This window comes from Rhinopithecus roxellana, chromosome 3 (assembly GCF_007565055.1).
Source record: "Rhinopithecus roxellana isolate Shanxi Qingling chromosome 3, ASM756505v1, whole genome shotgun sequence".
Taxonomy (NCBI): domain Eukaryota; kingdom Metazoa; phylum Chordata; class Mammalia; order Primates; family Cercopithecidae; genus Rhinopithecus; species Rhinopithecus roxellana.
The window spans coordinates 275,799-302,823 of record NC_044551.1 but is presented as its reverse complement, the minus strand read 5'-3'; the positions used below and the strand labels follow the sequence as shown (position 1 = coordinate 302,823).

The following is a 27,025-nucleotide window of genomic DNA, read 5'->3' as shown; positions in this document are numbered from 1 at the left end:
CACAGGAAGGATAACAAAAAATAATAATATATGTTGTATTCAATAAATTACAAAACAACATCTATGTATTTCCAATAAAATTATATATAACTTGTAATCACCAACAAAAAGCAGCTATTGGCTGGACACGTTGGCTAATGCCTATAATCCCAGCATTTTGGGAGCCTGAGGCAGAAGGATCACTGAAGTCAGAAGTTCAAGTTCAGCCTGAGCAACACAGTGAGACCCCAGCTCTCAAAAGAAGATTTTATTTTTTCATTTTTAAAAAGCATCTATTCATCAGTTTAGCCTCATGTCTAGTATGGGCCTACATATAACATCTATAGCCTTGTTTCCATGCAGATTCCAAATACTTGGTATTCAGAGTCCATTTGGTCTTTAGTACTCCAAAAACTAGTACAAATGTAACACTCTCGGTGACACTGACACTTTCAAAGATGTCAATTCATTGGTTATGTTTCCCATGTTGTCACATGTCTTCTAAGTGTTTCACAAAGCTGGCGACATGATCCTTCTTGTCCAGTGACCCTACCTGTTTGGAAATGGGGCAGCAATGTCCCCTTCCCATAGCAAGAAAACTTGCCAAGGGAAGTGGAGCCACAGCCCAGAACAGCTGACGCAAGAGCATACCATAAAGAAACAGTCTTCCCCACTTGAGGCAAGGCCTTTCCATGTATTCCACACCTCCTGGCATGAGTCACATAAAGCAGCCCAGAGATGAGTAGCTCAGGACCTCAGGGAACCCCTTCACATCACAGCAAGGTTCAGGTGAAATGTGGGCAGGAAAATCTGCCCAGGGGAACAGACAGTATAGCATAAGGAACATTCTGAACTTGACACACACAGGGGATATCTGATTTTTCTGGTGATGACCCACCTTCAAGTGAAGAACTTCCCAACACAGTCCACTCTAGAGGCAATTCCAGATGGGTCAGGGCCAGCACGAGCTCCTCATCCAAGGCAGGCAGCGCTCCCGCCGTCAAGGCAAATGGCGTCAGCAGGGTCTGGTGGCTGCAGGCTGTGAGGCGATTGGCCTGCGTCACCAGCAGACGAGCCAGCCTGCAAGCCATGTTGTCCACGTAGGTGACTGAGCCGGAGCCCATGGTCACTGGAGAGTAACCTTCTGAGCAGAGGCACACAGATACCGTCACCGTCTCCTGAAGCCCATGGCCTGGACAACAAGACAGTGAACAGTTCACCCCAAGTCTGTAGGAGATGCTCTCACAGGGGTCCAATGTGCTAGCTACACCTCACAGCTTAAGCAGACAACGCGCCCCGGGAGAACAAGGTGGAAAGGAAAGCTGGCCCATTACCCTTACACACTGCCAAGCGTGTGGGCCAAACTAATGCTGACTCCATTTTCTTTCAGTAACTCCTGATTTTAAAACTTACCTTTATGAGCTCTGAGCATTTGAGCATCTGTTCTTCTATCATTACCAAACACTGCTATTCAGCATTCCTTTAACCTTTTACTCCTACCCTGACCCCTGAATTTGTGTTTGTTGTCTTCAAGTCCTTTGCTCTTTTCCACTCTGCCATTTCCTCCTGAGTCACATATTTTTACATATTTATTTAAGCGATAAGTTTATAAGATAGCACCATACAATTACACAAGTTTGCCCTAATTCCATAGAGCTCCTTTGAATGTGAGTAAAGGTAGGTGAAGACTACCCAAGAGAAAACAAAAGGGAAAATATATATACATATCTATGTGTGTGTGTTGTTGTTCACTGATCCCTCTTCTGATAAGTGTCTCTGTCTTGTAGGTGTTCTCAATATTTCTCCTGAGAGTGTCACCAAATCCTGCTGTTTGTCCCTCCCTTCATTCTTCCTCTTCTTTGTCCCACTCTCTTATTTTGCCAGAGCTGGGAAGCTCTTACCCAGGTACATTTTTATGCTGCCCTTGGCAGAATTTTCAGGAATTGGTGGCATCAAATCACTATGATCATGATAATCATGACTGGACAGAGAAGAGTTATTCAGCTACCACTGGTCCATAGCACCCTGTTGCCCCCAGTCAAATGGCTAACAGGTACAAGTCATTCCTCCTCTGCCTTATTCTCCAAAGACTTTCCCCAGAGGCTGTGCAGCTAGGGCTTCAAGGAACAAGAGCATCCTAAGTTCACTGAAAGAGAACTAGTGTCACTTTGTCATTGACTCTTAAAAGTGGTCTCATGGTACAGGTACAGAATGCACCCACCTCCCACCAGACTACACATGCCCAGTAAATATTAAATAAATCTGTCTTACAAATTTTTGAAAGGTTGTCCTGGTAAAGCTGTCACCAGGGAAATTCAAGGTTCAGAAATAGAAACTGTGACCTGCCTCTAGATTCTGTTAAAATGAAGGCAAGAAACCTCACTTTTAAGTAGACCACAATATAAACAAAAGATTACATTTTCTTCCTCCTGAGGAAGGAGGAGGAGAGTCACCACCACATGCCAGTAAAGAAGAGGCAGGAGAATGGCGTGAACCCGGGAGGCGGAGCTTGCAGTGAGCTGAGATCCGGCCACTGCAGTCCAGCCCCGGCGACAGAGTGAGACTCCGTCTCAAAAAAAAAAAAAAAGAAAAAGATTAAAAGTTTTGAAAATAGGAGTGACACTTTAGTTACTATTTTTTATCCTTTCTCTATAAGGGCTTGATAAAAGAGAAAACCAAGAAAAGAGGGTGAAACTAAAGGTAGGGAAAACATTAGCCAGAGCAAAAGGGCAGAGGGAAAGCAACCAACAGCCGAAGTAACTATATGCCATTAATTAGGTTTGTTTTTGTTTTTGTTTTGAGATGGAGTCTCACTCTGTCTCCCAGGCTGGAGTGCAGTGACACGATTTCAGCTCACTGCAACCTCCGCTTCCCAGGTTCAAGCGATTCTCCTGCCTCAATCTCCCAAGTAGCTGGGACTAAAGGCACTGGCCACCATGCTCAGCTAATCTTATATTTTTAATAGAGATGGGGTTTCCCTACGTTGGCCAGGCTGATCTCAAACTCCTGACCTCAGGTGATCCTCCCACCTCGGCCTCCTGTAGTGCTGGGATTACAGGCATGAGTCACCATGACTGGCCCATTAATTTGGTTTGACTGTTTTTTTTTTTTTTTCTTTTAATGATGAAGATTACTGGGCTAAAGAGAGAAGTGCTTAAAATTACCGATGGTCTCAGAAATTGGACAACAGATTAATTCATTGACCAAGACCAGGGAGAGCTAAGAGGTATCTGCACTTCTCTACAATTCTCACTGTGTCTGTGTTGTTTGCATATTCACTGGCTACCTTCTTTCCACGTGTAGCAGATATGTTACAGAAGCACATAGGAACATATTCCTTTAAAAATGATCTCAATCTTAACTCTAAGAAAAATTAAAGAGTCTCTTTATGATCCAAATTAAAAGGACCTGAAAGACCCACAGTTAAGAAAAACCAAAATCAATAAAAAAGAATTCTAAAATGCCCTCCCTGTCCTGTAGGTAATGACATTTTAATTCCACCATTAGGTTAAAGCTTGATGACCCTTAAATGCACAACCCACATATCAATAAAAATATAAAACAACTATATCAAGAAGGGCTATTAGCTCATTACAACATATGAACAGGATATATTAATTTATCATCTATCAAGAAGACAACTAGGGAAATTACAGGTTTCAAAATGTAAGCATTTTGATGATGGGGAGAGAAAGTTCTGGAGCTGGAGATCCCTCAAGGAAGATTCTGGATGGACAGGGCATCAAGGAAGAACCCCAATGACCAAAGGGAGCAAGCAGAGGAGAGGCAGACCTGTAATTGCCAGGCTGCCCACAGAAGAATGAGGAAGAGAGAAGACAAGCTTTGTCAATGTCAGTTCTGCCTGAGCCAACCCTGGCAATGGGTCTGAGGTTATAGGCAGTGATTAGGAGGTGATACTCAATAGACAGCGTTTCCTCCATTTGATTGCATCCAAAGCACACCCAACCATAAAAGTTGTGCAGTCAACAGGATGGGTCTGCCTGGTCTAAGTTAAGACTCCTAATTAAGCAGCAGATACAGCTGGAAGAATCTCAGATGTGAGTGTTCTTCCTAATGTACACACACACACACACACACAGAGGCACACACACTCCTGACCTTGCAGCATTGTTTTCTTTTTCTTCCTGGCTCTCTTCCTGGCCTACATCCCTGGAGGGAAGTTATTTGCAGACCAGTTTCCCAGTTGCACAACAAAGAGGACACCTCACCTGGGATGCTGGACTGGAGAACGTTATCCTTGATGCGCTCTGCAATCATGACATGTCGCTGATGAGATCCGTCATAAGTAAAGTAAAATTCAGCATCTTCAGGAAGATACACATTTTTGTCAAACTTCGCATAGACCGTCATCTGCCCCTGAAAAAGGAATAAGTCGGGGCATTGTCACACTTCCTTGTCCTGGCTCTAAGAAAGCACAATACAAAGGGCCTGGGTACATAACAGTGTCATTTGTTATATTCACTTCACGTGGTTGAGTTCAAATAGCATGAGTGCTTCCTTCCAACAACAACACATTTGACATTAGGGAAGATGCTTCCTGATGTATTAGGTATGGGTATCAGAGCTGGTTTGTTCTGTTTTTAAAGTTAAAGAAGTTCAGGGCATAGGAAAGAATTTTTTCTTTCTCTAGAATGTACTAGATGTAGGAGTGTGGTACTTCATTGTCTTTTGCTTTTCAAAAATTATTTTTAGAGACAGGGTCTCACTATGTTGCCCAGGCTGGTCTCAAACTCCTCTGCACAAGCCATCCTCCCACTTCAGCCTCCTTGGTAGCTGGGACTACAAGGATGTGCCACCACACCCAGCAGTCTTTTACTCTGAATTTCTACCAGCTGAACATCATGGCTTGAGTTAATTTTTATCCTGTACCTAAAATGCCATTATTAGTACAAAAGTTCATGATAATTATTCTTATCTCTGGCCTTACCCTGTACTAGACCATAGTCAGTTGTAAGAATCTTAAATATTTACAAATATTGCCAAATAAATAGGACTACTCCCTCTTCCTTGCTATGCTATTTCCATTTGCTATTTCTCTCCTCTGAGGGGTTTCCAAGTGCTCTTTCCTCACACTTTCTCTTAAGAGCTTCTGGTTGGCACAAAGCCCTGCAAAGTGCCTTGGTCCCAAGAACAGGAGCTGCCACCTCAGGGCACTGAGGCATCCTCTGAGGACTAATGTCAAAGGAAGTGGGGCAGCAGGCTGGGGCTCTTGGGTATGTCGGCATCCTGAGGCTTTGCGGAGGGGCTATAGCAGCCGTGTTGCACCCAGGGGAACAGCAGCTATGGTAGGGACTGCCAGGTCATCTCCAGACCCCAGAGGCTTTGAAGGATTTGTGCTACTCCCTACCCAAAACACAAAAAGCAATACAAAGTGGGGCCTCCAGAGAGAGAGCGCATTCTGCCCAGCCTGTGGGAGTGGCGGGGAAATGGAAACCTGGAGGCGGAAAGGGTCGCCCACTTTGGAGGGCCTCCAGAGCTCAGCCCGGCATGGAGAAGCATCTGGGCTTTTGTGTGCTTGCCCAACAAAAACAAACCTGTTCGCCAAGATATCTTTACCCTGTGATAGAGGAGAAGGTGAACAGAGAAAAGCCTACACAGACTCTTTAACATCAATTTGCCTCTGACAAATATCAGCAAGACATTTCATAGGACACTGAGTTAAGCCAATCAGGATCAAAAACAAAATCAGTGCAGGGTTTTCTAGTAGCCACATGGTTATTTAATCTCAATTTTTTACAATAAACAAAAAGCTATGCATTTCTAGTGGTTCGCAACCTATCACACACACAGTTATCTGAAATTATGAAATGGTATAAATACAAAGTACGGAGTTCTGAAAAAAAGTCACTGGTTGGCAGTTTAAATTGCCCTTTTTCTGCATATGAGCATGCATGTGTATGTGCACACATAAACGTAATCAATAGAAAAGCAACATGCCAAGAAAAATCTACCATACAATAGCTTCCAAAAAGTTCAGGAAGGAGATCTGAAAAGCAAAAAACAACAAATGTCCAACATGACTGAGAGAGGAAACTCAGACGAAATTCCATTTCCTAAAAAAGGAAGAACAGCTTGCTTTAGTCATGTTCCTGGTTGCTAAAGAGACTATTAACTATCCACAGGCAGATCTGACCTGACCTGTTCATGATTTTTTTAAAATAAAAAACAAATTATATAAACAGATCAAAAATTTTCACAGATCACAAGGATATCTAATCTGCATCTATTCAAAACAATGATCATATTACTGTTATATTTGGTTGGATGGACAAGGACTACAACTTATGAGAGTTTAATTGCAACCCTTTCTAATGCAATACAGCCCTGAACATTACAATCTTGTAATTCATCACACCTGCCTTTCAAGAACCATGCCATGCTTTACACTAGTAAAAGGATAACCAAAAGTCACATGAGTAATAAGACATGCCCATTAAGGAGATTAAAGAGAGATGCCCAGAAGTCCTAACACTCAGAAGAGATTCAGCAATAAAAAGAGTCTCTTATATGGTAACCAGAAAAACACCAGAAAGACCCGGATAAAGATGCTATGGGAGAAGAGGGGGTGATACAGAAACCAACAGAGAGACCCTATTAGACAGAAATGGATGGGCAGGAGAGGAAGACAAGGAACGAAAATATGAAGATGAAATAACAAGAACATTTTCATTCGGAAAACGTAGATAAAGCTCAAAGGAGATGGATTTAGATAAAGCATTTGAGAGATCAGCAGGAAGAACGGTCTTCTGAAAGAATATGCAAGTTGAAAGAATATGCAAGCACAGCTTAAATAGCCAACCACAGGTGGCAATGTTTTGGGTAAGAGTGGGACCTTTCTAATCACTGAGGCCACTGAAAATCTGCCACTCTTCTTAAAAGGCCACCAATTTCATATATGACAAAGACAAAATTCCAATGTACAGAATTCCAGAGTACTTCTTTCAGTTCCCCGTCTGGATCCAATTGCATTCTTTGTTTCAGGCAATTGAAAACTAGAAAGTTTCCTAAATAAATTTGTTGGCATAAATATGAGAATCACTCTGCTCCTACACAGAAGCAATAGAGATGTGTTCTCACGTTTCTATAAACTCACTATTTCCAAAATATAAAACACTCAAATATGCCATTGAAATTTCTGGAAACAATATGAAGCATGCTAGGCAAAATTATATCCCCAAATTAATCAACAAGTTTAGTGTAGTCCAGTCAAAATCCATTTTTCAAATGAAACTTAACAAGCTTATTCTAAAGTTCATCTGGAGGAATAAATACACTAGAATTGAAATGATACTTTTGAGAGAGAATGTTTGGACTGTCAAAGCTTGCTCTACCACAAAGCAAAACATACAATAAAACCAGTGTCATTTAAACAGAGTAATAGTAGCATAGAGAAAGACAAGTGCAAAGTCTGAGGCAGACACATGTACCCATGGAAATTATGCAATAATAGGTGGCATTTCAAATCAGCAGGGAAAGAATGGACCATTCAACAAACGGTTTTAGAACAATAGCTATCCATTAGGAGCAAAAACATGCATTCTACCAAATGATTAAATTTCTAATTAATTCAATATCTAACAAAAAAATCCATAAAAGCATAAAATTAGAAGACTGTTTAAAAGTTTTCATTATTTAATAAATAACAGAAATTAAAGGTATTTAGATTTCATCTGCATTGACATGATCCTAAACTATCAACCTTTTTTCATTTTTCCTATTATCTTCCAGTCTTTATTCATATGCACAGATAATTATTACACAGTTATACTCGTGGCATAATACATTAATACATACTGGTGTGCTTTCTTCTCTTCTATCAAAAATATTTTTCCACGTTGTTACAATCTTTGGCACCCCTTTTAATTGCATTCCACCAAGCGTTTGATGTTCTATAATTCCATGATTACTTAAATATTCATCTATTGCTCGTTAAGAGTACTTCTGACTTTTTAACATTTTAAACAACTCCTGATAAACATTTTAAGTATTTTTTATCCTTTGAGATGCTATTTTAGAATAAAATTCGAGAAAAGTTTCCAAAAACATGAACATATTGTCATAAATTACCAAACTTCTTTCCAAAAATTTTGTATCAACTTTTATCACCACATGTGCTGGTTAAGAGGATCATTTTCACCCCAACCTTGCCAAAACTATCTTTGGAATTATTTCCTGTGTTAACAGACCATAAACAGTTTGATTTAATTCACTTTTTTCCATTGCCACTGAAATGTGTTGCCCACTTTTATAAAAGTCTATTGCAAGATAATGCAAACATTGTTAGTGGCCAAACCAAATTGCAATTTGAATAAATTTAATCTTCCCTCTTCTGTTTCACATACGAACTCACCTATAAACTTTGCCTTTGGCAGATCAAAATTTTCAGTTTCCCAAGTGAACCAGTTGGAATCGGTGTCAGAATCATTCCCTTTCCCCATCAAATAGTGAAGGTGTATCACCTCTTACCCAATCATGCCCAAATAAAAAATACTCACCAGTACTCCCATAAAACCTTGGAAGGCCAAGTCACATGGAAAACAGGAATCACAAATGTAGAGCAGAAGAGCTGAATTGACTATAATCATACTGAACACAGTTCAACATAAATACACACAAAGAATCAGGTAAATTAAACTAACGTTTTTTACCATCAAGCATCCTCTGGAGAAATTCTACTTGTAAAACTCAATAATTTTCAAAGACCAAGCCTTCTGCTGACATGCTGTGACATCTATGGATTTCTTCCCAGAGAACCAAAAAGGTAGCAAATGTTTTTGCCACCTTAAACTATCTCATCCAACTTTCCTATTCCTTTCCAGATGGTATTTAAAGTGGAAATGGCTGTCAACACTAGTTTGCACGTTCTAAACATTTTTTCATTAATCAATGTCTCTAATAACCTGGGTAATTGAGTGGCTGTATTAGCCTAATCACTGGGGATTCTTGTACTCATGTTTTCTCTCTCTTCCTCCCTTTCTTCCCTCTCACTATAAACAATGCATCTGTTTATAACTACACTTTGTTAATAACAATGCTATTTGCTGAACAACACCTTAACTCTCTGGTTTCTTAAATATATGGCATGAGTGGGCAATGAACAAATACTGCATTTTCAAATTATGACAATGAGAAAAAAGGATACATCTTTTTATAGTGGGGTTTCTTTATCAAGGTAAGAATCTGAATACGGATTTCAGACAGTTTGAGAACCTCTGAAAATTATTAGCAAAACTGGTTTTGTGTGTGTATATATGTCCATTTTCTGAGGAAAGGTTTATGGCTTTCATCATAGTCTCAAAGGCATCTAAAGATTCAAAAAAAGTTTATGAACTCTAGCTTTTATAGTAACAGGCAAAAATGGGAAGTTCATAAATACTTTTCAATGGTAATTGTCACCTTTTTATTTGACGGGAAGACATAAACTATCTTCCAATGGATTCTAGTATTATACACAGCCTTTATGTGGGATGATTAGGCAAAGAAGCATAATAAAGGTAAAAATAAGTTGATAATCAATGTTTACTAATACATGCCATGAAAACCATTATGCTAAAATATAGTGCTATGTGAACTATCAAATTTGATTTGTATTCAATATTTGAAACTTGTCTTCTTTACAATAATTAAAAAAAATCTATACAGAGCGTTTCCTATAGAACACAGTGCATTGAACTTTCTAAGATCCTTGAAAAGTTAAAAGAAAATAAAAGGATGCATTGTTATTATTCCATTTTATAGGTAAGTAAATACAAATATAGGCACTACTGCTAACTAGCTCAGGATCCCAGAGCCAGATGTGTAATATTAGGTTTCTTGATTTCTGCCTCAACCTCCAAGTTAGGTTATCCTCTTTACAGTTTCTCAAGTACAATAGCACACGTGGTGCCAAAGGAAGCACCGTGGGCACAAAGTATTTTATTCAAATTACTGTGTGTAGCTGAAGTACTTCTCTAAAAGAAAGTGTGGAAATGCAAATATTATTTCTTATATGTGTGTGCACATATATACAAATACAGACATCGATATATCTATATACTTATACATATTATCTATGTGTACAGCACATCACAATTTATACAGTGCTTTCTTGTGTGTTTTCTTGTCTTATTCCCACAATAATACCTGGGAGGTATTATTATGAACCTTGTTTATTAAAGAGAACACTGAAAATATTAGATCTAGTGAGGAGCAGAGCCAGAAATCAAATCTACATCTTTCTGTGCCAGGCTCAGTACATTTTCTCCCCAACGTTAGTGAACGAACAGCAAATACGCAAATACTTAGTGACTTATCTACAGCTTTTCATTTAACTCAGTCTTTGCTTCATGTTCTTAATGTAGGAGTTCCCACCCTGAAATCTACGGACAGATACGGTGAGGGGGAAATGTTCCTTAATCCTCTGGAAAATGTATGCAGCAGTTTTGGGCATTTATCTGGGGAGTCTGTCTATCAGTCACAGATTCTGAGAAGGGTACGCAAAGAACATGTGAATCAAAAAACTGAAGAACCACTGATTTGAAGCATGTTTAAAAGCATCTGACTTTTATATAATTTAAAATATCAAGATTATTCAGATGTATCATCCCATTCACGTAAATACAAATTGGTTAAATCCGGGGGGAAGTACCACAATGCCGTTTTTTTAAAGGAAGGTTAACTAAAATAACTTAAAAGGCTTATAAGACATTTTTTCAGAAATAGCCTTTAGAGTAGGCATCCATCTCCAGATGGGATAAAACAGACCACACAGGCCAACAGTCCTGCTGAAAACAACTAGGAATAACAAGGGCTGACAAATAAAAAGTCATGGAAACAATGAGGACAAAAATGTAACAAAATACCAGACAGGAGAACCACGCAGAGAAGTAATGGAAGCCAAAAGACAATTGCGTAATATTTGTAAAGGGGTGAAAGAAAATCCCATGTCTAACACAAATATCTTTAAAAACGAAACTGAAATTAAAATGTTTAAGACAAATACTGAGAGAATTCAGTGCCAACAGACCAGCACTGAAAGAAATACTGAAGACGTTATTCAAGAAGAAATAAAATGATCTCAAACAGAAACATGGAAATGCAGGAAAGAATGAGGAATAGGGAGTAGGTAAATATGTGAATAAATATATCAAATATACAAACAATTTTACAAAATTATAAAAGCATACGTTTTGTGTAATAATATATAAGAAAACGTTTTACAAAACATTATAATGTCATGGAGTTTAAAATATTTGTAGAACTACAATGTGTGACAACAATAATGTAAAAGGTAGATGAAATTAAAGTACGTAGCCATATTAGGAAATTGCTGAAAAAGTACTTTTATTATATTTGTAATATATTATATATATTTTGACTTGAGAGTAGCCACCAAAAGAATGCATAACTAATAAGTTAGAGAGAGGAAACTTAAATAAGAATAGTTGATTCATCAAAAAGAAAACAAGACAGGAGAAACAAAAACCATAAAAATAAAACATGTGTGCCAAACAGAGAGCAAATAGCTATATGTAGATATAAATCCAACTATTTCAGCAATTATATTAAATGTAGATAGACTACTCCAAATAGTATACCAAGTCTGCCAGTATGGATTTTTTTTAATCCAAAAACAACAATATCTGTACACTGCCAACAACAGACATACCTTAAAAATAACGCAGCTTAAAAATAAAATGACATCCATGCAAAACTAACCAAGGAAAAGCTAGCACAGACAAAATAATATCAGACAAAGTAGATTTTAAAGCAATACATATTACTAGGGAAAGAGAAATTTTTCATCATTAAAAGAGTCAGTTGAATAAGATAATATTATAACATTATATCTGTATGCCCCTAATAACACATCTTTAAAAGATATAAACCAAAAATTAACAAATCCAATAGAGTAGACAAATCCACAATAGCAGTGGATAACTTTAGCCTGCCTCTTTCAGTAGCTAATAGAATAAGTAAGTAAAAAATTGACAAGGATATCAAAGATCTAAATTACACAATTAAAATAACTTACCCAAAGAAATATTAAATGCATATATTAATAATTATAAAAGATAGCCATTATTCAAACCTCTGCATTAAACACAATAATTCAAAAAATATAAACACACAGGCTGGGTGCGGTGGCTCATGCCTGTAATCCCAGCATTTTGGGAGGCCGAGACAGGTGGATCACTTGAGGTCAGGAGTTTGAGACCAGCCTGGCCAACATGGTGAAACCCCATCTCTACTAAAAGTACAAAAAAATTATCCGGGTGTGGTGGCCCACACCTATAATCCCAGCTACTCAGGAGGCTGAGAAAAGAGAACTGCTTGAACCCAGGAGGCAGAGGTTGCAGTGAGCCGAGACCATGCCATTGTACTCCAGCCTGGGTGACAGAGTGAGAACTCGTCTCAAAAAACAAAAAATTTTATATATATATATATACACACACACATATATATACACACATACACACACACATATATATAAATTTAAAATCTAGATGACTTTCACCCTTGATGGAATGATTCACCACTATCAAATTGAAATTGCCTTTGTTTCTGTAACACAGCAGAATTGAGTAAAAGACAATTCATGACAGAGGTCAGCTAATGACTCCAGATTCCTCACAAGACCAGAAGCAGGCTTTATAAAGCCCCTTAGCTTGCTTCCTTTTCAAACCCCTAACTTAACAGATTCCATGGAAACAGATCTCCTAGTAAGTGAAAACAAATATCTGGCACTTTAAGCAGCAGATCATAGTGGGAAATGTACTGGCTTGGGTATAAGAAAAATTGTAATCACTCTTGCATTACTCTGATAATCCTTTAGGAATAAAGGCCCTATACTGGCCCCCAAATCATCAACTACATAAACCAAGAAGGAAGCAGTTTAACAGTTAGACACAAGTTGGGATTTTAATCAATAATCCACTAGCGTCACTGAGGGAGCAACCTGCCCTACCCTATATTGATGAAAATTTAGTAACTCCATTAAGAGTGAGTATGGTCAAGCTCTGCTTTATACCTGTCAGACACACCTGGGCCATGGAATACTTTAATACAAATATAGACAAAGCTGACAACACGTTCAGAGGAAAAGGACAAGGATGCCAAAGGGATGCGAAAAGCATGCTGTCATATGAGGAACAATTGAAGGAACTGGGACTGTTTTGCTAAAGAAGAGACGAGTCATGGGCAAACAGTCACCACTGCAAATATCTGAGGGTCTATCATGCAGACATGGGATTAGACATGTTCTGCAGGCCCCAAGGGAAGAGCACAAAACAATACAGGGAAGGACAGGGGACAGAGTTCAGCTCCACAGTGAGAGCCCTCTAAGGAACAGAGATGTCCAAAGATGACAAGGATTGCTTCAGCTTAGGAGGAACAACCACTACTAGGAGATGGTGTGTTTTGTTTGTTTTTTTGTTTTGCTTATTTCATCTGAGAAAGAATGAGGCTAAAGAACTTAAAGAACTACCTAATCTTCAGTGTCTAGAATCTATAATATCTGGTATATAATTCTAGATTAATTGCTTCAATATATTTTAAAATTGGGGGGCCTACATAAGCAGATTTGGATTTTGTGGGATTTCTATTTCTCTCCTTTTTTTTTTTTTTTTTTTTTTTTTTTTTTTTTTTTTTTTTTTGAGATAGGTTGTCACTATATCACCCAGGCTGGAGTACAGTGGCATGATCATAGCTCACTGCAGCCTCAAGCAGCCTCAAATTCCCAGGCTCCAGGGGATCCTCCCACCTCAGTCTCCTAAGTAGCCAGGACTGCAGGCACCACCACCTTACCACATCTAGTTAATTTTTTATTATTATTTGTTTGTGTGGGTTTTTTTTTTTTTTGGTGGGGGGAGGGGGGAGAAACAAAGTCTCACTGTGTTTCCCAGGCTAGTATTGAACTCCTGGGCCTCAAATGACCCTCCCACCTCAACCTCCCAAAGCGCTGGAATCACAGACATGAGCCACCACATCCAGCCCCAGGTTTGTTTTTTATTTTTTATTTCTTTATTTCTTATTTCTTATTATTATTATTAGAGACAGGACCTTGTTCAGTACCTCAAACTGGAGTGCAGTGGCATGATCTCAGCTCACCACAACCATGGCCTCCTGGGCACAAGTGATCCTCCACTTCAGTCTCCTGAGGAGCTGGAACTACAGGCACACACCACTACGCCCGGCTAATTTTTTGGTAGAGACAGGGTTTTGCCTGTTGCACAGGCTGGTCTGGAACTCCTAGGCTCAAGCAATCTGCCCGCTTCAGCCTCCCGGAGTGCTAGGATTATAGGTGTGAGCCACTGTGTCCAGCCCCAGCTTTGTTTTTTAATTCCTCCCTTATATTTTTGCTTTGGTTTGTTTTTCTAGTTCCTTGGATGTATGCTTAGTTTATTTTTATTCTCTGTATTAACGGTTTTCAAACAGATCAGGGGAACCCTAAGTTGTAATGGGAGGATGTTGGGAGTTGGTAAACATTCCATTTAAATTTCATTTGGGAAATACGTTTCCAATTAGTATTAAATCTAAAAGGGTTGTCATCCACTTAAATTTATTATTTACCAAATTTTAAGACACTGGAGAGGACCTGAAGTGCCAGGTTGTCATTTTTCCACTGAATTGACAAATGCAATAAACTTAAAGAACACATTTATAATAATAAAGTTTTATCAAGCTTACATATTGTTCCTCATAATACTTGTTTGGATTAAAAAAAAAAAAAGGTTTCCTTTTATCCAATAAGAAAGGATCTCTAAAGCCCCTCTAAGGACTATAGGATACCCTCTGCTGTCTTATGGGAAGACAACTAAGTTCTGTTAGTAACCAAAGTCACTAATGATCTAAGAAAATATTCCTCTAAGCCCTTTTTATGGTTCATATCTCAAACAAGCTTTACATTTGCATCACAGTAAAGACTACAATTTATCAACTTAAAATTCAGCTTGAACCCATGCAGACGGTAACATCACATGGTTATTATTTAGCACTTGAGGTCTACAGATTTATATCAAGTGCTGTCTAAAGGTTATTGTGGGCCAACTAACAGCACTGAACATCCCAAACGAAAATGAAGACTATCAGGAATACAAACAACCCAAGTCTCCATGGATTGATTACCCCTGGGCATAACTTGATCATAACTATCCATTCTTATTTCATGATAGACCACCAAGTCTTTGTGTTCCACAGGAAGTCCTCTCCTTTGTACAAAGGTATAAAAGCTGGGGACAGTTCCCTTTGTCCCTCTCATCTGGCCAGCATCTGTGCGAGAACATTCCTCCCACCCTCTATCCTCAGTGCGGTACACACACACATGCACACATACACAGCAGGCCACTCTTAAATACGAGTGCTAAACATATACACCATGGAAGACTATGCAGCCATAAAAAAGGATGAGTTCATGTCCTTCATACGGACATGGATGAAGCTGGAAACCATCCTTCTCAGCAAACTATCTCAAGAACAAAAAACCAAATACTGCATGTTCTCACTCATAGGTGGGAATTGAACAATGAGAACACTTGGACACAGGAAGCGGAACATCACACACTGGGACCTGTTGTAGGGTGGGGGGAGTGGGGAGGGATAGCATTAGGGGAAATACCTAATGTAAATGACGAGTTAATGGGTGCAGCACACCAACATGGAACGTGTATACATATGTAACAAACCTGCACGTTGTAACACATGTACCCTAGAACTTAAAGTATAATAAAAAATATAAATAAATAAACTTGTAGTTCTGTCAGGAAAAAAAAAAGAGTGCTAAATACTCTGCCAAGTAATGCTCATTGCAAGATACTGGGAATCCTCAGTAAGAAAAGCAGAGATTCAGAAATGTATAATTTAGAGATCTGAAAGAAACCTTAGAGCTCATTGGGATCAAACCCCTTACATTACAGGAAACTGAAGACCCATAACCTTGATCTAGGTTCTATCACACAGCTAACCTTGGACCAGAAATCCCTGGTGGTCACCTTCCATCCAATACCTTTCCCACTCCCCCAAGCTACTAGTGGGGAAGAGCAACAGTCTGACCCCCAAATGAATCCTATTCCTCCCCCAGGGACTGGGAAGAGCCTTTATGGAAAGAAGTCAGGATTAGAATCAATGAACTCTCCTTGAAGTTCCTCAGCGCCCACCCCCACAGCATCCCCAGCCTCCCTTGTCGTGTCTCTTCTCTTCTGGGCTCCCGTCACCTTTGTTAAACTATAGAGCACTTTCAAGTCCTGTTGCTCTTCTCCTCAAATCGAAGCAAAAGCTGGAAAAAAGCCAGCCCAGTCACAGCATGGAAAACTTGAAGACCCAATGGAAACTAGAGAAGCAGGGCACGTGGAAAGAGCAGCTAGCAGTCGGTCAGCCCCGGCTCCAAGAGCCTACAGAAGAGGGGAAAGAAGGACACAAGGGGCTGGGCATGGTGGCTCATGCCTGTAATCCCAACATTTTGGGAGACTGACACAGGCAGATCACCTGAGGTCAGCAGTTCAAGACCAGCCTGGCCAACATGGTGAATCCCCTTCTCTACTAAAAAATACAAAAAAAAAAAAAAAAAAAAAAAAAAAGCTGGACGTGGTGTCGGGCACCTGTAATCCCAGGAGGCTGAGGCAGAAGAATCGCTTGAACCCAGGAGGTAGAGGTTTCAGTGAGCCAAGATCGCACCATTGCACTCCAGCCTGGGCAACAAGAGCAAAACTCCATCTCAAAAAAGCAAAGCAAAGCAAGGAAAAAAGGAAAAAAGGAAAAAGGGAAGGGAAGGGAAGGGAAGGAAGGGAAGGGAAGGGAAGGGAAGGGAGAAAGGAAAGGAGAAAGGAAAGGAGAAAGGAAAGGAGAAAGGAAAGGAGAAAGGAGAGGAAAGGAAAGGAAAGGAGAAAGGAGAGGAGAAAGGAGAGGAAAGGAAAGGAAAGGAGAAAGGAGAGGAAAGGAAAGGAAAGGAGAAAGGAGAGGAAAGGAGAGGAAAGGAGAGGAGAGGAGAGGAGAGGAGAGGAGAGGAAAGGAAAGGAAAGGAAAGGAAGAGGGCTCGGTGGGGAGAGAAAAAAAACAATGGCAGTGAGCTGGGGAGTGAGACGTGGGCAAGCAGAGAAAGTTGGAAAAACAAAGCAACATGGAGCTTAGTTGAAATAGGAAAAGCGTGAGAAAGATGGAAAATAAATAGATAAATAAAAATAAGCAGGAGAGAGAAAGATTCACCCCACCAGGAATGGCAATCTGAAAACACTTTTGTAAAAAGGAGGAGGGGAGAGGGAGGCAAGGATCTAAACTTTGGTGCTGAAAAGGAATACTGCATCTAATCCAGATCAAGAGCTGAGGGCCAAAGAAGCAACTTGGATGTGTCTCTTTGAAACACATCATAAAGTGGGGGTGGGGAGGTTTCACACTACTCACATCCTGCTAATGGCACATCCCCATTCTGGGGAACCCATCTTTCCATACAACCCTGCGGGGAGAAAGGAGAGCATACTTGGGGACTCCTTTCTCATTCCCATCCACTTTAGGCAGAAGCAGCCATGGCTTTAAAAAGGAAGGAGCTCATTTTTCTGGCCTTATCCTTTCTTGCCCCTCACTGTTTCTTTCTCCCTCTTCTACCTCCCTCCCTCCCTCCCCTCACCAACTTTCAGTAGTCCCATAAAATTCGACATTGTTTACAAACCTCACCATGGCAGACATTTTACTGTCATCAAACTCCTACCATACAGATGTTACTGAAGCTATCTCAGGTATAAAGGGACATCAGGCACTGTATTAACTCACGTTAAATATGAAATTTCTCATTTTCTAACAGAAAGCTTTAATGCAAAAAACAGTAGTATTTATCAGTTTATTAATGTGGTTGCTTGGGAACACATAAGGATAAAAATGGCCATGATAGGACCCTTTGTGTTTTAATTAACAGTACTGTGCATTTGAATGTACCAAGCACTATTCTAAGTGAATTATCTCATTAATTCCTTACAATTGGCCTATGAGGTAGAAACCATCATCCTTATTTTATAGATGAGGAAACAGAGGCTTTGAGAGGTAAATGCCCTGATTATACAGTGATCTGGAGGGTCAGGAAGAACCAGGAGTCAAGCCCATGCTTCCCTCTTAACTCCCGTCAAGCCCTGCCACTGTGATCAGTGCTGTGTCCCCCACAGCAAAGCCTCTGCAGAAAACAAGAGACAGCCCAGTGCACTGATTGATTCCGTGACCATCTGCTCACACCTAACTCTACAGTGAAGTCTTAAGAAGTTACACATGAGTATCCATTGAGTACTTTGAAGAAATGACCACGTTCAAGGACTGTGAATATTATGAACTCTTTTAGATTATTTTCTCTTCTTCCTTCATTCAACAAATATCTGATGTGTGCCAGGCACTGTGTTAGGTACAGATGGTATGAAGATGATGAGACCTATCCTTTCTTTCCTTCATGGATCTCACGGCCTAGTAGGAAGAGAAGAGGCTAACAAACACAAGTGAGCACAAGGGTCTCTGTATGAATGGGAGAAGGAGTAACAGGTCAGGAAGGGCCTCTCTGAACGTGGAGAGGACCCTGTGAATGGAAGGGAATTCCAAATAAAGGCGTGAAGACCAGTGAGAGAATGGTTCATTTGGAGAATGACAGTTAATTATCGCCAGGCTGTGATTCCTGAAGTAGAAAGTAGGACAGAAGGGGAAGCTGGACATGAAGGCAGAGGCCAGCGCATGGAGGGCTTGAAACACAAAGAGTTCCTGGAAGAGTTTTGAGCAGGGGAGTAACACAATCAGATTTGCATTTTACAAAGACCAGTCCAGGAGACAGAGGCAGTTATGCCAGGAAGGCTGCTATCGAGATTGGCTTTCCTTGAGGTACAGTCTCTTTCTCAGTACCCTGCTGCTCTGGAATTTTTAAGAGTACCAAAAATAACCTAGAGATTAGAAAAACATGGGTCTGGCTCAATGACTGAACATGCAGACCAGAGATACTGGTCTGGCTCTCCACTCACCTCCTGAAGCTCTAGTGAAAAGTGTAAGGCCTCTAAGATTCAATTAGACCTGGACTCCAATCCTGGCTGCCTCTGCTACCAAACTGTAAAACGTGAATAAAAACAGTGCCTGCCTATCTCAGAAAATTCTTAACATTGCTAAATGAAATAAAATATATTGACACTTGCACAGCACTTCTGACACTTAATAAGTGCTTAATAAATTAATAAATTAGCCAGCTACTCAGAGATTACTAAAATCAATATCACTCTTATTATTCAGTATTGTTCACTGAAGAAACATCTATTGAATATCTAATGAGTGCCAGGCAGTTTCCTCAACTTTCTCAAAACAGCACAGTGAGGTCGGCAGCACAGCATCAGTACTCTCATTTTACAGAAGAGGATATTTTGTTCAGAAGGCTACATTATTTGACCAAAGTTACAATGACCCTCCTCAAGTTCTCCCAGCTGGCAACAGGATTCAGAGAAATAAAACAGAAGGTGTAGTAAGCACTCATTTGAAAGAGTCCATTTTATAAATAAAAGCCTTCTCTACTTCAAAATAGTCTTCCCTCTACATTGCAAAAATACAACTTAAAAAAAAAGAAAAAGATAAAACAGAGGTATTTTTATCCTGAAGACAGTTCACTCTAATTTGGCAAAGTAATACCAGTTCTTGCATTCTTCTGGAACTGGATGCTACCTACCATCTGTTTAGAAGATCAACAGAGCACTCATTTTCCAGGATCTTAATCTACCTCAGTTGTGTATCTGATTTTTTTCTGGGATATAAAGTGGTACAAGCACTAGCTTATGAGTGCACAGAGAAATATTACCTGTGCTATATGCTAACTCATCACTTTGTCTATCCTTTACGTGGCCTTCCAAGGACACATGATCATCTTCCTTCCTCTTTAATGCACAAATTCTATCAGCACATTTGCCTAGAAGTATGTCCTGCTCCTCTGTCTCCCCGAAGACCCTGAAGTGAAATCCCCAGGATTTCATACCTTTCATTACCAGTGAGCATGCTGCTCTGGCCCTTCTGCTCATCCCAATCCCAACTATCCTGAAAGGCCCCGCTCTTCTGGGCATGCCCATGATGTCCCTCTGAATTTCAGGCCATCTCATCCCAACCTGTCTCATACTATTTAACTGTCCCTCCCTATTCTTCTCTTTTCTCTCTGCCAACACTACGGGCCTTCATTTTACCAATTTATGCTCCTTCCATCTTTTTTTTACCCTCTTATAGAGCTTAGATCCATGTCCCTACCCAAATCTCATATTCAATTATAATCTCCAGGGTTGGAAGTGGTGCCTGGTGGGAGTTGATTGGATCACGGAGGTAGATCCTTCGCGAATGGTTTAGCGCCATCCCTTTGGTGCCGTTCTTGTGAGAGCAAGTTCTTGCAAAATCTTGTTGTTTAAAAGTGTGTAGCGGGTCCCCCTTTGTTCTCTTGTTCCTGCTCTGGCCATGTGACTCTGTGCTCCCCCTTTGCCTTCTGCCATGATTGTAAGTTTTCTGAGGCCTCCCCAGAAGCCAAGCAAATGCCAGCACCATGCTTCCTATACAGCTTACAGAACTGTGAGCCAATTACACCTCTTTTCTTCATAAATCAGCCACTCTCAGGTATTTCTTTTTCATGCTTCATCTCATTTCTTATTTTCAAGAAAAATCTGATTTTTCTTGCCTTAATGAATTATTGCTGTAATAGTTGTCAAATGATGATTTTCTAGTTCCATCATTCCTTTTAAATTATTTTTTCTTTCAATAGTTTTCAGGGTACAGGTGGGTTTTAGTTACGTGGATAAGTTCTTTAGTGGTGATTTCTGAGATTTTAGTGTAATCGGTCTTAGATATTTCTTGATAGCAATGCAAGAATGTACTAATAGACCCTCCCACATAATGAAGGCCAGAGAGCATCATGGTTAAGTGAGGTGGCCCTGGAACTGGAGTCAGATGGCCTGGATCCCAAGCCTGACTCTACCACTTATCACTGTTTAGCTTTAAACAACTGGCTTAATTTCTGTACCTTAATTTCCTTTCCTCATCTGAAAATGGAGTTAAATATAATCCTTTAGATTTTAGTGACAGTCAAATGTAATAATGAATGCCTCTGCCTGGCATGGTGTAAGACCCCACTATGTGTTCAGTCTTTTTATTTTTCATTGTTAAACTACTCCAATTTCTTTTAGGAATAACACAGGATATACAAAGGCATAAAAATGACACAATGGACTTTGGGGACTCTGGGGAAAGGGTGAGGGGGGTGAGAGATAAAAGACTACATATTGGGTACGGTGTACACTGCTTGGGTGACGGGTGAACCAAAATCTCAGAAATCACCACTAAATAACTTATTCATTAAGTAAACACCACCTATTCCCCCAAAACCTATTGAAATAAAAAATTTTAAAAAAATAAAAATGAATAAAGCAGGATATAAAGTAATTATTTCCTCTCAAATTTGCCTCAAATATTCTTATGCACAAAAAGGACTCAAAGTTAATTAACTAGAATGGAAGAACATATTTGTAAACCAAAAGAATCATTTTCTACTGTTTGTGTGTTTCCACTATACTTTCATATACCACTTTTTTTCTTAATAAAAGTGAAATATAGCTTTATATATTAATTCATCAAACATATATTAAGCCCTTATTAAAATACATTCAAAACACTGTTCAAGGAACAAGGGATGCAGCAATAAACTGAGCAAATCCCTGTTCTCATGATCTAAAGCCTTCTGTTGGAAAGATCGAGTAAATAAGAAAATATCAGATAAGTACTATACAGAAATTAAAAATAGTAGAATAACACTCAATATTTACCAAAAGGAACTAAAAATTTAATCCACACAAAAGCCTATACATGGATGTTTACAGCAGCTCTATTCAAAATTGCCAAAACTTGGAAACAACCAAGATGTCTTTCAGTAGGCAAATGATAAATAAATTATGGTACATCCAGTTGATGGTATTAGCATTAGCATTTAGCATTAAAAAGAAATTAGCTTCTTTTGAGAAATGTCTGTTCATATCCTTTCCCCACTTTTTGATGGGGTTGTTTGTTTTTTTCTCGTATATTTGTTTGAGTTCTTTGTAGATTCTGGATATTAGCCCTTTGTCAGTTGAGTAGGTTGCAAAAATTTTCTCCCATTCTGTAGGTTGCCTGTTCACTCTGATGGTAGTTTCTTTTGCTGTGCAAAAGCTCTTTAGTTTAATTAGATCCCATTTGTCAATTTTGGCTTTTGCTGCCATTGCTTTTGGTGTTTTAGACATGAAGTCCTTGCCCATGCCTATGTCCTGAATGGTACTACCTAGATTTTCTTCTAGGGTTTTTATGGTATTAGGTCTAACATTTAAGTCTCTAATCCATCTTGAATTAATCTTCGTATAAGGGGTAAGGAAAGGATCCAGTTTCAGCTTTCTACTTATGGCTAGCCAATTTTCCCAGCACCATTTATTAAATAGGGAATCCTTTCCCCATTTCTTGTTTATCTCAGGTTTGTCAAAGATCAGATGGCTGTAGATGTGCGGTATTATTTCTGAGGACTCTGTTCTGTTCCATTGGTCTATATCTATACAGCCAACAGACACATGAAAAAATGCTCATCATCACTCGCCATCAGAGAAATGCAAATCAAAACCACAATGAGATACCATCTCACACCAGTTAGAATGGCAATCATTAAGAAGTCAGGAAACAACAGGTGTTGGAGAGGATGTGGAGAAATAGGAACACTTTTACACTGTTGGTGGGATTGTAAACTAGTTCAACCATTATGGAAAACAGTATGGCAATTCCTCAAGGATCTAGAACTAGATGTACCATATGACCCAGCCATCCCACTACTGGGTATATACCCAAAGGATTATAAATTATTCTACTACAAAGACACATGTACACGTATGTTTATTGCGGCACTATTCACAATAGCAAAGACTTGGAATCAACCCAAATGTCCATCTGTGACAGACTGGATTAAGAAAATGTGGCACATATACACCATGGAATACTATGCAGCCATAAAAAAGGATGAGTTTGCGTCCTTTGTAGGGACATGGATGCAGCTGGAAACCATCATTCTTAGCAAACTATCACAAGAACAGAAAACCAAACACCGCATGTTCTCACTCATAGGTGGGAACTGAACAATGAGATCACTTGGACTCGGGAAGGGGAACATCACGCACTGGGGCCTATCATGGGGAGGGGGGAGGGGGAGGGGGGAGGAGGGAGGGATTGCATTGGGGAGTTATACATGATATAAATGATGAATTGATGGGTGCTGACGAGTTGATGGGTGCAGCACACCAACATGGCATAAGTATACATATGTAACAAACCTGCACGTTATGCACATGTACCCTAGAACTTAAAGTATAATAAAAAAAAAAAAAAAAAAAAAGAAATTAGTTATCAAGTCATGAAAAGACATGAAGGAACCTTAAATGCGTGTCACTGAGTAAAAAAAAAAGCTGATCTGAACAAGTTACATACTACATGATGCCAACTCTATGACATTCTGGAAAGGGCAAAACAATGGAGATGGTTAAAAGCCTAGTGGTTGCCAAGGGTTGGCAGGCGGGGGAGGGATGAATAGGCAGAGCACAGAGGATTCTTAGGGCAGTGAAAACACCCTGTGTAATACCATAAAGGTGGATACACATCATTTACATTTGTGCAAACCCATAGAATATGCAACATCAGGAGTGAACCCTAATGTAAACTACGGATTTTGGGTGATGATGATGTGTCAATGTTGGTTCATCAATTGTTTAAACAAACAAACAAAAAAAATCACTAAATTGTGATATTCCTGGTGGGGGATGTGGATAATGGGGGAGGCTTTGCTGGCCACACACACATAGCCCTCTCCCTCTCAATCTCAACAATTTTACCCCAAATGTAGTGTTAGATGTACTGCTACAAGTGTCCCTTAATTCAGAAATGAGAGGAGCTAGGAGAAAATAGCTTCATCAATAAATAACTGTTTACATAGTAAAGAAAAACTGTATCATTTTAAATGCCATTTCTAATAATTTAGGATATTTCTGACACCGTAGATTATATTTATATTATGCTGTCTACTCTGGGCCCCTTGAAATCACCCAAAATCTCAGCACACGTAATGAATACAAAAAGTTTTCCAGAGACACATGACCTTATAATTTACCTATCAGAAAGGAAAGCAATTCTCATTCCATGACCACCCTATCCCTTCAAAAACAACAATTAAAAGAGAAGTTTGCTGGCCACACAGGAATTATGGGGCTTCCCTGGAAGTACATTATCACACAGTAACTTGTCAAATATCCTGATGACTATCCCACAGTATCCCAATTTTTTCCCTAAAACCAAATGGCCACTATGTATTACACAAGACCCCTTCTCTTGGAACAAATTCTTTAATAGCCAAGCAAACGCATGCTTCCAAAACTTATGATGATTTGAGCTTTTAAAGATATTTGCCTAAGGCCAGACGCAGTGGCTCATGCCTGTAATCTGAGCACTTTGGGAGGCCAAGGCAGGCAGATCACGAGGTCAGGAGATTAAGACCATCCTGGCTAACACGGTGAAACCCCGTCTCTACTAAAAATACAAAAAAAAAAATTAGCCGGGCGTAGTGGCGGGCTCCTGTAGTCCCAGCTACTCACTACTGGAGAGGCTAAGGCAGGAGAATGGTGTGAACCCGGGAGGCGGAGCTTGCAATGAGCCGAGATCGCACCACTGCACTCTAGCCTGGGTGACAGAGCGAGACCCCGTCTCAAAAAAAAAAGAAAAGAAATCCTTAAGTTATAGTAACCCCTTACGTTCTCTCATTCCTGACAAGATAGACACAGACCTGCATTTGTTTTTTTAACTGGTTATACCCTCCTTCCAAACTATACAACTCCAAACCTTTTGACCACATAAGGAAAGCACACATAACTCCCAAGTCAATAAAAACATCTTCCCAACAATCACAGAAATTAAAGCATTCCCATTGAAGTTCAATATGCTAAATTAGGTTGAGCACAGTTACTAAAAATGGATTATTCTTGTCACAGAGAACATCAAGAGCTTTCTACTTTTCTACATAAGAGATTACAGGGTTTTTTTAGCCTAAAGGCAGAGAAGAGGAAAAAATCACAGAATTTCATCTGATCATTGCAAAAAAAAAATCTAGCTCAGTACATACTGTCCTAAAGACATCTAAGATGTTAGTTTTCAACTGTTTGAATAAAGACTCAACACAGAGAAAGTAAAAAACCAAAAGATTCTAAATTCTAAATTTAATTCTAAACAGCTACTTAATTTTTAGGATAAATTCAAGAAAAAATTTTTCATTTTCAAATCTAAAATTTCCAGCCATTAAAAATATCAACCTTCAAAACAATTCCAACCTGTCCGACATGGCAAAACCTTGTCTCTACAAAAATATAGAAAAATTAGCCAGGCATGGTGGCACACACCTCCTGTAGTTCCAACTACTTAGGGACCTGAGGTACAAGGATCACCGGAGCCCAGAAAGGCTGAGGCTGCAGGAGCTGTGGTCTTGAGTGCTACTGCACTCAATCCTGGGCAACAGACGAAACCCCAACCAAAAAAAAAAAAAAAAAAAATTCCTCCTCATGGTGGATAGTGTGAACCTATATTGATCCTAGGTTGCATACATGATCAAGTCAGCAGTCTACTGAAATATATTTTCCTTTGTTTTGCTTTAAAGGTACCTACTGAGGCAAGGTAACACTGGAATCCAACAAGATAAGTAGGACATCCCTACCTATCTAACCACCTACATGGCTATCGCCAGTCATTCTCCTAGCCTTGCTAGCACCTCTTCACAGGGGAAGAAGCATTTTTACCCCCAACTACTGCTCTGTGGGTCACAGACATACACAACATATCTGACTGGGAGAGTTTACTATTTAAAAAACTCTACATTTGAGGATAAGTTGAGTAGTCTTCATTAAATTCATTTTATAAACTTATAAACAGAACTATAAGCTATAAACTTAACCATAAATTATAAGTAATATGCATGTTAATGCTTTACATTTAAACTTAAACCTTAGAAAAGTCTGTTTTTAGATCAGAATTAGATGGCGATATATTCATTGAATAACTCTGGAAACCACTACTTGGCAATACATTTAAATCTCACAACACTGCAAGCTAGGTTTTGTTATTCCCACCTTATAAATGGGAAAGTGAGATAGTACAAATTGGAAGGTCATAGCTGGGACTCAAATTCAGGTCTATCTACTATCTACTCCTTGCTCTTACTTCAAGATTAAAACAATAGTGTGTAACTGGTTCACAGGTATTTAAAGGCACCAAAAAGATAAACTCCCAACTTGTGAAGTTCTACTCTCTAACACTAACAAAAATAGTCTATACAATTTGAGTAAAATTAGTTACTTACTACACATCTTATTGAGGAAAGAAAAGTATCTGCCTCCATAATATCGAAAGAAGCTGCCCACCTGAAATGTGATCGGTGACTAAATAAACTTGAGAAATCTAGCACATTCTGTGTATTGAAATAAAGGGTGATGTTGTGATGAAGAAGACAGACAAAAGGATGGCCGTCTAAATGACTTTTAGAAATAGAAAATCTAGAGAATGAGAATTGTTCAATATTTATTTAGCATTGTCCTTGGGACAAGATCCAGCCAGCAAACATGAATGTTTCACACTATTTGACAGGAGATAGAGTAGATACTGCAGGTCCCCCTAAAGCAGCATTCCTTTAGCCCAGAGGATATGTTCTTAAAAATAAAATCAGCACTATACATGGTCATCCTCATGATTAGAGCAACACATATCATCATTTAACCAATCTGTCACTCTCAGTTCTAACAGCTCTCAGTTAATCAGTTTAATCCCACAACAGTCCTTTGAGGTAGGTGTCTATTATAATCCTCATTTGACAAATGAGGAAACTGAGGCAGGGAGCACTTAAATAACTTGCCAAAGATCACACAGCTTGTCAGGAGGCTGAGCCAGGCAGTCTTTTAAACTCTCATAGCCAAGTCCTCAAAGAGATGCAGCTACACACACTGGCAATCCTTACAGGTTCTTTAAATCCCTTGAAGTC

General features: G+C 39.4%; 1 protein-coding gene across 2 annotated transcripts in view; it reads right to left on the bottom strand.

Annotated features, from left to right (window-relative positions):
• Positions 1-27,025, bottom strand: part of ARHGEF28 (Rho guanine nucleotide exchange factor 28) — a 260,867-nt gene that overhangs the window by 188,676 nt on the left and 45,166 nt on the right. For both annotated transcript variants that reach the window (XM_030927941.1, XM_030927942.1), the window contains exons 2-3: positions 4,209-4,356; positions 878-1,171 (exon numbers count right to left, since the gene is read on the bottom strand). In XM_030927941.1, the coding sequence (XP_030783801.1) occupies positions 878-1,171; positions 4,209-4,356 (442 nt within the window). The remainder of the gene's footprint in view (positions 1-877; positions 1,172-4,208; positions 4,357-27,025) is intronic.